This window comes from Doryrhamphus excisus, linkage group LG7, assembly GCF_037039965.1.
Source record: "Doryrhamphus excisus strain RoL-2023G ecotype Guam linkage group LG7, RoL_Dexc_Guam_v1.1, whole genome shotgun sequence".
Classification (NCBI taxonomy): Eukaryota; Metazoa; Chordata; class Actinopteri; order Syngnathiformes; family Syngnathidae; genus Doryrhamphus; species Doryrhamphus excisus.
This window is the reverse complement of record NC_136363.1, coordinates 4,995,007-5,008,135: the sequence shown is the minus strand read 5'-3', so window position 1 is coordinate 5,008,135 and position 13,129 is coordinate 4,995,007. Positions and strand designations below refer to the sequence as shown.

Sequence of the window (13,129 nt, the reverse complement as noted above, 5' to 3'; positions counted from 1 at the left end):
TTAAATTCAACACGAGAAGGAAATTTCCACCATGTGCTTCATCATAACAGGATGCTATCGTCATCACACATAATATCCTTGTCAAGTGTTTGTTGACACCAACAACTGACAGGCAAACTGGTGGCAAATTACAGGGCATATAGCAAAAGTACTACTGGATGGCCCGGTTTGAAGTTCCAGGTTCCGGACCACCAAAATCCTGACATTCTGGTGACTTTTTCATGCATGTTTTACTACCCAAATGGGCAATTATAAACGGAGAGTGAATCATCAAAGACTGCCTTTATCATGAAGTAGATTCTAAAACTGTTCGCAAAAACAAACATGCCCAAATGATGACCATTTTGTCTATGGTATGGTTCGAATCGGTTGAGAACTTTGAAACATTCCCCGTTTATTTTCAATGTTTGACTCATGGACCCACTTGTAAAATGATCGCCCAAATCAGCAAATGATCATCACCCATGTGTCTAGTATCCATGGTTTCAATTTGGTCTTATTTGGTCGAAATCGGTAGAAAACGTGAAATTCGTGATCAGTGGTTTTGCCTGGACAACGAAGTTAAGTCTTCCTCCGACCAGATACAATTCGGATGGACGATTGTATTCTTCTTTAGTGTCGGTTATTGGTAACGGTTATTGGTAAGGACCTTTTCTGTTGCTGTGTCAGTGTGTCTCAATTTGGTGCGGCAAACCTTCAGAGGCTTGACCTTCAGACAATTGGTCTTGGTCTTATTTGGTCGAAATCGTTAGAGTGGTTTAGTCAGAATCCAAGCAATGGTCTGCGACCGGTTCTAACCCAAATAGGTAGCTTCCTGTGCGTTTCAAAACATGGCCTACGCCAGATTTTCCAAACATTCTGCACCAGATTCGAAGTCGATCGATCAGACTGGTGGCAAGTTACTGAGACAAACGTAGGAAATGGAATATAATGGCCTTCATTGTCATTATACAAGATGTACAACGAGATTGGAGAGCTTCTCCTTTCAGTGCAATAGTCAAGTTAAAAAAAGTATACAAAAAGTACAGTAAAAAAGACAATTTAACAAGATATAGAGATATCCAAAAATTTACAAATAATCTTGCACATGAGCATATGCAGACATATTGCAGATATATGAATTTTAGTGCAATGATAAATGGGTCATAGTGCAAATAATGACTGGTGTATACAGATGAGTAAAGTCAGGTACCGGTTTTGGAGCCTCGGGTTTCAGACAACCTAAATATTACATTTCTGTGGAAATTTAGGTGAGCTATGTTTAATATACCAAGTTGAAATTTTGGGACAGAAGGAAAATTCCCCTTTCATGTACTTCAAAAACTGGACAGACAGAGAAGAATTTTTCAGTTACATTTTAACGGTTTTTCCCCTAGGCATTCATCTTTACTATGCATGTACAGTACATATTTGTGTATGTGTTCAGGGGGGGGGGGGGATTTTAGGGATCTCACAGGAGAGGGTAGTGTTCCTCCTGCCAGTAGCCACACAAAGGCAGCTTTCAGACCTCACCTGCCTGCGTCCTCTACCTCTCATTCACATTCCTCCGTACTCCCGCCAAGGCGAAGGCGATGTGGATAAATTGGTTAATATGAATGAAGCAGCTTTGGCCGACAACGCCTGTGAATTACTATTATGTTTCTTTTATAAAGTACTTCAATCAACTTTATGTGTATTTGTGGAGAAGTACCGTGAGTGATCTGGACAATTTCATCCGGTAAAGTACATTTTTAATGCATTATGTCCCTCTGCCACCTACTAATAAAATTAAGCAATAACCTGATTCTGTTTACAAGAACAGTGTCATTTTGAGATGACATTAAAACAAAATAAACAAACAAAAATGCAGTAGCGACAAAGACAAAATACCTGACCCTGACCGTTCACTTGCAGCTGTAAATCAGCAAGATGACTTCACACTTATGGATGCCCACAAGTACATGGCAGAGGTCCATGGTGTCATGGATCAATCATGAACCATTATGGAGGTGACAAGCACTGGAGGAAAAAGCCACAAGGCTCAATAAATTGGCGAGGCGTGAAGGTAGAAGAGGGTTCAAGGTGAGGTGAGCGTATGATAGGAGTTGTACCATTTGTTACACCAATTCCGACATGTCATTCGCAGTATGAATATTTCATATGTTGAAGGACATTGCAATGGATCGCTCCTTGTATTCATGCGACATGTATAGCGATTAAAACTATGAGTCCGTGATGAGTTCTACATTGAGGGTTTCCCTGGAAGTGCAAAAAGTTTGATAGTCTATCTGAGCGATGGAAGCCGACAATCATCTAAAAATAGCTCATGTCTTTGTTAAATAGCAACAGGCATTTAGGTGAGTATTTAAACACACATCTGGTATTGTGTTTTTACTGGCCCGGGAGCTTCCGACGTATTAGTTGAATGAATTGAGGTGTACTGAGGAAAAAAAAAACAAATCTTGTGGTGAGCTGAACGAGCCGAGCTGAGCTAAAATTAAATGCTGCGATTAAAGGCCTCAGACATGCGACAGTGTGGCAGCGAACCAGAGGGTAACTGGACTGAGACGAGTAATTGCCGAGATGCCCAAATATGTTTTCTAAGTAAACATTACATACTGTACATTTCAAGTTCTTCGTCATTTTGTATGTGTGTTATGATCAAAGAAACCACCGACACACACAAAATAAAAGATGATTAAAGGATTCCCTGAATGGAATCTGTCTGTAGTGTCCTAACTCAAAAAGAACCACGATCCATTCTTCATGAAGATTGGTTGTTTTGTTTGGGCACTCAATTCCGCAGAATGATAATAGTTTGTGAGGTGAACTGTTTGGCCGTACAAGATGGAGATAGTCACCAGCATAGCCCTGCGACCCTATTGAGGACAAGCGGCATAGAAAATGAACGGATAGATAGATCTCTTTCGAGGCTTTTTTTCATTAATTATTGTCATAAGAGGTATAATTCAGATATGAACCACAAGAGTGTGTGTGCCAAATTACCTTGACACAATATTCCCTGTATGATTGTTGTTAGCAGAGTTGCACGTCAACACTAAAAGGCTAATTAATTGACTACCATAATTATAATAGGCCGTATTCAATCACAAAACGGCTTGAAGTTTGTTTTGAAGCTCCAGTTTCCGGACCACTAAAATCCTGACATTCTGGTGAGTTTACTACCCAAACGGGCAATTATAAACGGAGAGCGAATCATCAAAGGCTATGTCTTTGTCATAAAGCACATTCTAAGACTGTTAGCAAAAACAAACATGCCCAAACGATGACCGTTTTGTTGTATGGTATGGTTCAAATCGGTTGAGAACTTTGAAACATTCCCCATTTATTTTTAATGTTTGACTCATGGACCCACTTGTAAAGTGATCGCCCAAATCAGCAAATGATCATCACCCATCTGTCTAGTATCCATGGTTTCAATTTGGTCTTATTTGGTCAAAATCGGTAGAGTGGTCAGAATCCAAGCAATGGTCTGCGACCGGTTCTAACCCAAATAGCTAGCTTCCTGTGCATTTCAAAACATGGCCTACGCCAGATTTTCCAGACATTCTCCACCAGATTCGAAGTCGATCGATCAAACTGGTGGGTTGGTTTTGGACCCACTTGTAAAGTGATCGCCCAAATCAGCAAATGATCATCACCCATGTGTCTAGTATCCATGGTTTCAATTTGGTCTTATTTGGTCAAAATCAAAATCGGTAGAGTGGACAATCGGTAGACCTTCAGACAATTAAGAAAAGGCGAGGCCCGTCTCACCCAACAACTGCGACCACTGACCACAAAAATTCCGACAAAGACTTTTTCCTGTTCAATTTCTGAAGGTGTATCACCATCATTCGGTACACCTGTTGCCCTGGAGGTTTTCTGGCCTCTGAACAGTGACTGCGCCGTCAAAACTGCAACACAACCAGTCAGCCTCCCAGCCATGTTCATCCTAATTACAAGCTGGGCTCGATTAATTGAATCTCAAACAATATGCTGCACTCCGGACGCCACGAGGGCTCATTAACAGAATGTACAAGATGAGCAGAAACAATCCTGAGGAGGTCTGCTGCACCTCAATTAAATTGTCAATGTGAGCAGGTTTGATCACACAGAAACAGATCATAACTGTGACAATACACCAAACAGAAAAGCCTAGAAAACACAGACTGGTTGTGTGATTAACAACATTGGAACCATTGGAATAATCAAGACAATGTACTGTATGAGCCACCAGGGTTTAAACCTACTCCAGGATGCATGATTATATCGTGATAGTCGTCTAAATTGGGGACCACTTTGACAAGATACGAGGTCCTCCTTCTCAGCAGGGAAGATGTGTTACAAAATATCATATGGATGTAAAATCCCATTAAGATGAGGAGCTGTCATTTCCAAAGAGACATTTCATCAATCAGAGGAAATCTGCACCAGGCTTGACTGTCAGGATCCACTTTCCCCCTGAGAGCCTTTCCACTGCATCTGAGATAATGACGACAATTTATGGCGGATTGTCTTTTTTCATCAAAAAACACAACAAGCGAGGTGGAATTAATTGGGAAATATAATTACGACATTCTTGTTTGAGTGCCGAGTACAAAATCTGGTATTTTCTGCTCTTCCTTTGAATACATTTTTAGGATATTTATTGTGTTGAGGATTTTTTTTCCTTATATGCTCTATGCTACTAAATTACAAATATACATACATATATATACATACATATATATACATAGATATATATATATTCTTGTTAGGTTACAACTTTTTTATGTAAATATTTTGACTTTATTCTCAGAAGATGACAGTGGATTTTTCCATTTAAGTTGCAAAATTTGTGAAAAAAGACGTATTTATACACCAGAACGCCCGATTTCAAAAGGGAAAAAAAGATGATGATGCAACTTCAGACTAAAAGAAGCCACTTTCCGAGCAGTTTTGAGACATAAAAAAAATTGATAAGAGCTGGTGCATTAATTTATTAAAAAATATTATAATAATAAATAATTATTATGTATAAAATGTATTAATAATAAAAAGAGCATTATTTTTTTGCATGTAAAAGCCCACTCGATAGCAGGGAGGACGTGCACGAGCATGGATGAGTGTAGCGTGCAGAAGGCTACTCATTATAAGGCAATTTAACGCAACCCGTCTTAGTATTGTTTATGCTGGTATAGTTGTTTAGATATTTGAGCTGTCAAAAAAGCAATATATTTGTTTGAAAGTCAAAGTTATGCTTGAAATGTATCTTTCCACACAAAGCTGTTTTTCTCCTTTTTTTTTGTCGGGAACTGATATTTTCCTGAAACATACCTATGTTGTAATGCTGGAAAACGTTACAAACTTTAATTTTTTTTAATGAAAAATTATTCTCATCTTTCATGTTGATATAGCCATTGAACACAATAGCCTGTGCGCTTTAAAAAATCTGTAAAAATCGTCTAAATCGCCCAATTAATTAGTTAATATTTCAACTTTATGCTATAAAATAAAATACTATTATGATGCTATTCTTGTGAAATGTACTTTTTTTCTCTTAATAGTTTTACTTTATTCTATAAAATTACTTTTTATTTCATTTTTACTAATTATTATATAAAATTACTGCTTTGTTTTCTATATTTACTGCTGCTGTTTTTTTTGTTATCTTATTAAACTACAGTTATATTCTTAGACTGTGCGGTAGGCATCTGTCCTCCGCAAATAGCCCCCGGGCTTCACATCGGACGACCCTGCTCTAGCCTATGTAGGTGTGCCTTATTGATTGCAATCTAATATTAATATTTGGGGAGATAACCTCCATGCAGGACCTCTATACGGTTTTATTCTGCAACTACACACAGCTCAATGTGACACAACAAAGCTGAGATCAGGTGGCAGTAGCAGGTGGATGCACTAACCTGCACACAACCAGTTTGATACTGCCTGTCTACAAAAACAAAAAACTTGTCTTCTCTCTGCTGACTTAGCAGCTCCACTAATATGAGTTAAATAGGATTGTCAAGTGTAAACACAAGCTACATGTACCACATATAGTACCCCACATCCGGCATGCACATTGGACCACACATCTTCTTCTCTCAGCTGCTCCACCACTTACATACATGAACAAAAATAGCAATGTGTTGCACTTCAGTTCAGATTTAAGTAGACATTGCCTGTGTCTGTCGCATTATAATAAAAACGGTGCTAAGAATTGTTTTGACAGGTGATAGCGCTGCTGGAACTGGAGAATGCGCTGAGTAATAAATAAATCCACGGTTCCCATCACAGCTAAGCCGTATTAGACGTACGTTGTCAACACCCGATGTAACGCACAATAAAAAAAACAACACTATGCAAACAACAGCATCACACAGACAGCAGAGATCACAACACTAAGACACGACACACAAACAGCCGCTCTTACCAGTTAGCGAACCCCTTGGTATTAGTGGCTTATTTTCCTTTTCACACCACGTCCGGACATTTGGAAACAAATTCAGCGTCCGAACACAGTCCCCCCCCTCGTCGGGATATGAATGGATATGCGCTTTAAATGATCCATTTTCCCACATCCACTACAGTAGCAGTGCAAGGTCCCGCCCCCCCGGGCGGCTGTGATTGGTTGAGACACTCCTCGACGTCTTGGTGAAACCGTAAAGAAACACACACACATGCACATCTGGATGCGACCCACATCTGGATCGCTTGCACCCAATTACGCAGATATTACATTTGTAGCAGAAACATTTAACTGCGATATAAACTGCATGAATAAATATTATACATTTGTTTATAAAATACAACAATGCTAATTTTTGCTCAACACTGTGTGAACGGCAAAATTTAACATGTTGTGGATACTTTTTTTTAATATACTGTATTCAGTGTATAAAATATGTAGACTAGCTGGTGTAAATTTCATTTTGTAAATTGAGTATGATTTAAATAAGACAATTAAAAAAGCTATTTTTTATTGTTTTCATTCACTTCTCATTAGTATTTTTAAAAAAATCACATCTTTAAGAGTCTAGTGCCCCCTTGCGTCTGAAAAACGCCACTTCCACTCTGTGAGTTGTGTTTTCTTCACCCTCCCCATTGCTTTCACGTTGCCTTGTTTTGGATTATGCATGCAGGGCAAACGAGACTAATCTGTGGGGATTAGAGACAGCTGCCACAATAGTCTCAATGGGCCACACAATGAAAGAGTTCATTAACAGAGCGTGAATTATGAACTATAATAACAGTAATGAGTAGACTTATGTTGACTGAAAGGTGCAGAAGAAACACTATAATACTCATAATAGTTTCAAATGTAATCTATTACAATACCTTAAATTCTCAATTTTGTATTTCATATTCATTGGTGTTTATTTGCAAGAAAATTGATTTGTTTGGTAATTTACACGATTATACTTTGGCTAGTGCTGGCTCTGATACTATGAAAATATATTATAATACTTCATATGTTTGTAGAAGTTCATACTGCACCAAAACTTTTTAGATTTTCTACATGCTGGCATGATCAGAGTTCATAATAATGAAAGGCAATGCTTTACATATTTGGACAATGTCTCTAAACAATATAGGAGAAGAAATCAGCCACTCCATGGCTATTCAAGCCCCACTTGTTCATCCTTGGGTGCCATTTTCAGATGCCTCAAGGTGCCGTGTTGATCTGTGTCCAGCTTGTGAATGATGAACATATTTTGGTCCGATAGTGTCGCCGTCCACAGTCAAACGGGCCCCTTTACCAAGAAGACACCATTAATCCAATTGCAACATATTAAAATTTTTTTTAAAAAAGATTACACTTTGCAAACATACACATGAAACTAAACTAAAGTAGAGCTTTTTGGCCCAAACTATTCTTACATTTGGAAAAACACTTGTAAACCTGAGAACACCATCCCAACTGTGAAGTATGGGGGTGGCAGCCATTTTCTAGGGATGTTTGACTGCAGGAGGAACTGGAGCACTTGATAGTCATAAATAAAACATTATGTGGAAATATGCACGCAACATCTAAAGCCATCAAACACAAAATTGAAGCTTAGTCGCAAATGGGTCATCCAAATGGACAATGTGGGTTTAGGACAACAAATATTTAATGACAAACCAATAGCAATTTTGTGGTCAGATTTGTGGCCTACACACCTGACATCAGTTTAGTCAGGAGGAATGGACAAGCAAACTATTGTGAGAAGCACAATGTAAGAAAAAACTTCAACTTCTGGTCTGAACTAAAGCCACATAGAACTGACTAAACGATACGAAGACAATTTTGGTTAAATGAAAATGAAATTCTACGCAGCATCGATTATTTTTTTAAGACCTCTGTAGTACTTACCGTTCAGTTGAATACTTTCTCTAAAAGCGATACGTGTGTTTCTCTGAATATCATTTAAAACGCTACATTCGTGTGCGTTAGGTTACAAACGTATATATATATATATATATCGAAAAAAAATTAGGTCATAGCATTATCTTTTTCATGGTTTGTCTCACTTCACAACCTCATCAACTCACCTGTGTGTCTCATTTTCACTTCCGCCTCATTGGCTTGTATTTCCGGTGTCATGATGGTCGTCTGTTTATTGTCAATGACTTAACTTTTCGGTTACACAATGCATATCATATTTACATTCTGTAAATATATGGACCAAAAACGCATTTTTGTGTGTATGTACTTTTGAAAGTCCTTTTCAAAATATGTATTTTTTTTAACCATGTTTACGTAAGTTATTTTAGTATATCCTTTTTTTAAACCGAGTAAAAAAAAATACAGCCGGAAGCAGTAATGAATGATGGGTAGCACAACCCCACTTTAAAATGAGCGAGTAATGTTTTCTTTGGGTACATTTTAATTAGTTTGTTATTTAAACGAATCAATTTTAAATAGGGTGGTAATGTTAAAATGTGGAAAAGAATACACTTTTCGGATGCACTGCATGTTAACACAGTATAGTTCATATTTCCCATTGTAATGAATCTAGCAGCAGGCTCCGCCCATACCAGAAGTAAAATCTGTTTTTATTATCCCAGAGTTTAGTTTGTGAGGCACTTGCTGTCCTGTCCCATAACTGACATTGGGTTGCCTGACAGTCAAACTTCAGCTCACTGCGTATTATAATTTGGTGTTGCAGGGGACAACACCGTAACATTAAGTTTTCTGAGGTTATCATTCCGAGTCATTTCTATTAGTTGCCAATCATAACATTTGACTACCTTTTGACAGAAATCCTGGATTTCCCTTAAAATATCTTCGATTGACGGTCTGGACCTGTAAGTGCTTGTATTTTTATATGAGAAAAGACATGTGTGAAATGTGAATTCTGACCGGAAATTGTTCTTCTTCTGTAATTGTGTTATTGTGTACATTTTCCAAGGCTAAATTCTGTGACAATGTCTGTTTCAAGAACTATCTACAGCCTCCGTGAAACACTTATAGTCAAACATGAGCACCATGCTGGAAGCCCAGGCAGGCCGGGTGGTGGAGCTGGAAGATTGGGAGCAACGCTGGCAGGAAGAGAAAATTGGCTTTCATCAGCCCCATATACACAAGTATTATGCAGGAGATATTTCATTTGTGTAATTACTGGTTACATAAGTAACTGATGCATTGTGCATCATTCCCTGGCAACACATTAAGAAATGTAAATTATTAGTACCATCATACTCTAATAAATATTTTTTACAGGATGCTGGAGAGTAATATTGACAAAGTTCTGGCAGGACGAACCGGAGTTCGCTTCTTCTTTCCACTGTGTGGAAAAGCTGTAGATATGAAGTGGTATGTAAACACAATTCGACACACATTTTTGTCTCAGGATGATTTATATTGATTTTCCTGTATGTATTTCAGGGTCGCAGATATGGGGCATTCAGTGGTTGGAGTGGAGATATGTGAAAAAGCCATTCAGCAGTTCTTCAAGGAAAGCGACTTGACCTACAGTGAAGAGCCTGTCCCAGCTATACCTGGAGCAAAAGTCTACAAGGTCTGTTTACGTTGTGAGTGAAGTGAAACCAATCACATGTTCTTTTCTCTCACTAATAGAAAATGGTAATATTCAAACACAGTCAGCGAGTAACTGTTGGCTAGGCTGAAATAAGCACTTTGGACTTTGGAGCTTTGGGTGAAAGGTCATGTAAGAAGAAAGCCAATAAGTTAGTGACTCTTAGTTACTGTACAAACAGCGTTAGCATCTGAGCTTGATTGAGTCCAACACATCTAAAGTTCAGCATCAATATGTGCTTTGAGCCCGATTCAGTACTTATAATGTATTTGAAGTATATACTGATGTGTACTGGTTGTGTTGTCACTCATTCACACGTTATTCTCCACAGAGTTTAGAGAAAAACATCTCATTGTATAAGTGTGACTTGTACAACTTCTCCAGGTAAGTAAATGGTACATAGTTTCCTTCTATGTACATTATAAAAAAAAAACACAATAGTGGTACTGATTTTTCTGCAACATTTCACAGTTCTATTGAGGGAAAATTTGGAGCCATTTGGGACAGGGGCTCACTAGTGGCCATCAACCCAAGAGACAGAGAAAAGTAAGATTAAGGTTTCTTATGTAAAAAAACAATTTGTTCATATTACACCGGTGTGTAATATACACATTTGCATGTCATACGTGTGGAAAATTGCAGGAGGTCATTACTGAATACAACAGTCTAACTCACTGTGTTACCTTACAAGCAACATTAAACTCATCACACAGCAACTTAATAGTCAAAAGGGATGAGAGGGAGGCTGATGTCATTGCAGCCCCCCGGAAAACCTTTTCATGTCAAAATAATATTGGATCCTGTTTGTATATTTGTCAGATATACCTTTTTGAGTTTTAAGTTGTTGCGTGATGAATTTAGTGTTAGTAAAGTGTTCTTAGTAAAATCACATTTCCCACCTTTTTGGCACTACCAATGTGTAAAAAACTGTTTTAACAATGTAAAGTCATAATCTGAACTGCACTCATCTACAGATACTCGGGGAGACTGATGTCATTGCAGCGCCCTAATTAATGCGTTACTCAGGTGCAAGGTATTAATGGAAAACTTTTTCACGTCGAAATAATGTTGGATCCTGTTTGTATATTTATCAGATATACCTTTTTGAGTTTTAAGTTGTTGCGTGATGAATTTAGTGTTAGTAAAGTGTTCTTAGTAAAATCATATTTCCCCCATTTTGGCACTACCAATGTGTAAAAACTGTTTTAACAATGTAAAGTCATAATCTGACCTGCACTCATCTACAAATACTCGGGGAGGCTGATGTCATTGCAGCGCCCCAATTAATGCGTTACTCAGATGCAATGCATTAATGGAAAACTTTATCATGTCAAAATAATATTGGATCCTGTTTGTATATTTATCAGATACACCTTTTTGAGTTTTAAGTTGTTGCGTGATGAATTTAGTGTTAGTAAAGTGTTCTTAGTAAAATCATATTTCCCCCATTTTGGCACTAGAAATGTGTAAAAACTGTTTGAACAATGTAAAGTCATAATCTGACCTGCACTCATCTACAAATACTCGGGGAGGCTGATGTCATTGCAGCGCCCCAATTAATGCGTTACTCAGGTGCAATGCATTAATGGAAAATTTTTTCATGTCGAAATAATATTGGATCCTGTTTGTATATTTGTCAGATTTACCTTTTTGAGTTTTAAGTCGTTGCGTGATGAATTTAGTGTTAGTAAAGTGTTCTTAGTAAAATCATATTTCCCCCATTTTGGCACTAGAAATGTGTAAAAACTGTTTTAACAATGTAAAGTCATAATCTGACCTGCACTCATCTACAAATACTCGGGGAGGCTGATGTCATTGCAGCGCCCTAATTAATGAGTTACTCAGATGCAATGCATTAATGGAAAACCTTTTCATGTCAAAATAATATTGGATCCTGTTTGTATATTTATCAGATATACCTTTTTGAGTTTTAAGTTGTTGCGTGATGAATTTAGTGTTAGTAAAGTGCTTTTAGTAAAATCATATTTCCCCCATTTTGGCACTACTAATGTGTAAAAACTGTTAATGTAAAGTCAAAATCTGACCTGCACTCATCTACAGATACTCGGCTCTCATAATTTCTCTGATGGCCAACGACTGCAGATACCTTTTGTCCACATTGATGTACAACCCCGACCTTTATAAAGGTAACTTTACACTCAGGAATATAGCTAGTAGTTCATCTTGAAAAGTGAAACATAAAATAGTGGTAAACCAAAAATGTTTTTCTATTTCTAATGACTTCAGGTCCTCCATTTGTTGTGCCTGGTGAGCAAGTATATTCGCTTTTTGGTGAGTATTGAAAAAAATATCCCAGCTGCCTTCTGTCTTTATTGAAATTGTCATTTTTGATGGACACCGCTCATTTCCTGTCCCCAGAAGAAAAGTGCAACATAGATCAGCTGTTGTCAGAGGATGTCATCACCGACAGACACCGTGCTTGGGGCATCGACTACCTGATCGAGCAACTGTACCTCATCACTCCAAAGATCATTTGAAAGTAGCTATCAATGATGACAGGATATATTGTATTTTAGATTGGAAGAGCTATTCAACAAATAAACCTCAGTGTCATATTGAATAAATATACTAGATTGCATCCATACTGTGTGTATGCATACTCATTTCACACACATCAATCATGTTGGAAAACACCTCACAGTATGATCAGATACTAGCCTTCCATCAACCAAATATTCTAAAATGACTATATGTAAAGTATAAAGTATATGTGACAAAAACTCTCCTTTTTCAAATATTTTAACTTTCTTCAGAAATAATATTTGTAAATCTTGGCTTTATTGCATTTTATTTACTTTATTGCAACATTAGAACTATTTTCCCCCAACCTATTTAAAATGTTTTCTTTATTTGCCATAATTATTACACACTTAAACAATACATTATTTTTTCTTCATAATATTAATATTAATTTATTTTCATAAAATTGTGACATTTTTTGTTATAATATGACTTTTTTTGTCTTAACATTTTGACAAGACAGTAAATGGCGCCATGTCCACACAGAATATGTGACAAAACTCTTGTTTTTCAAATATTTCAACTTTCTTTTGAATTAATATTTGTAAATCTTGGCGTTATTGCCTTAACAGAACTATTTTCCACCAACTTATTTAAAATATGTT

The 13,129-nt window shown here is 37.3% G+C and overlaps 2 protein-coding genes across 5 annotated transcripts in view; one reads left to right on the top strand and one right to left on the bottom strand.

The window, feature by feature from the left end:
- The window catches only part of ext1c (exostoses (multiple) 1c), a 72,237-nt gene extending 63,704 nt beyond the window's left edge, over window positions 1–8,533 (bottom strand). Inside the window, exon 1 of one of the 3 annotated variants that reach the window (XM_078791931.1) lies at window positions 8,497–8,533. The gene's annotated coding sequence lies outside the window, so the exon portion shown is untranslated. Of the gene's footprint in view, window positions 1–6,394; window positions 6,580–8,496 lie in introns of those variants that run through there. The other 2 variants (XM_058046468.2, XM_058046467.2) reach the window with 2 other exon arrangements.
- A 583-nt stretch (window positions 8,534–9,116) lies between these two features.
- On the top strand, window positions 9,117–12,601 carry LOC131101780 (putative thiopurine S-methyltransferase). 2 transcript variants are annotated; one of them, XM_058047132.2, is made up of 9 exons: window positions 9,117–9,252; window positions 9,387–9,531; window positions 9,668–9,760; window positions 9,833–9,965; window positions 10,315–10,367; window positions 10,455–10,529; window positions 12,045–12,130; window positions 12,231–12,275; window positions 12,366–12,601. In XM_058047132.2, exons 2-9 carry the CDS (start codon window positions 9,425–9,427, stop codon window positions 12,479–12,481), a joined length of 708 nt encoding a protein of 235 aa, XP_057903115.2. In that variant the 5' UTR covers window positions 9,117–9,252; window positions 9,387–9,424; the 3' UTR covers window positions 12,482–12,601. The 2 variants fall into 2 exon arrangements, with proteins under 2 accessions (XP_057903115.2, XP_057903114.2); XM_058047131.2 differs by having other exon boundaries at window positions 12,363–12,600.
- Window positions 12,602–13,129: the final 528 nt, after the last annotated feature.

Coding starts and splice junctions, on each gene's coding strand:
- LOC131101780 (XM_058047131.2), top strand. CDS start 9,425: ATGAGCACCATGCTGGAAGCCCAGGCAGGCCGGGTGGTGGAGCTGGAA. Junction 9,532..9,667: donor CATCAGCCCCATATACACAA/GTATTATGCAGG, acceptor TATTTTTTACAG/GATGCTGGAGAGTAATATTG. Junction 10,368..10,454: donor GACTTGTACAACTTCTCCAG/GTAAGTAAATGG, acceptor AACATTTCACAG/TTCTATTGAGGGAAAATTTG.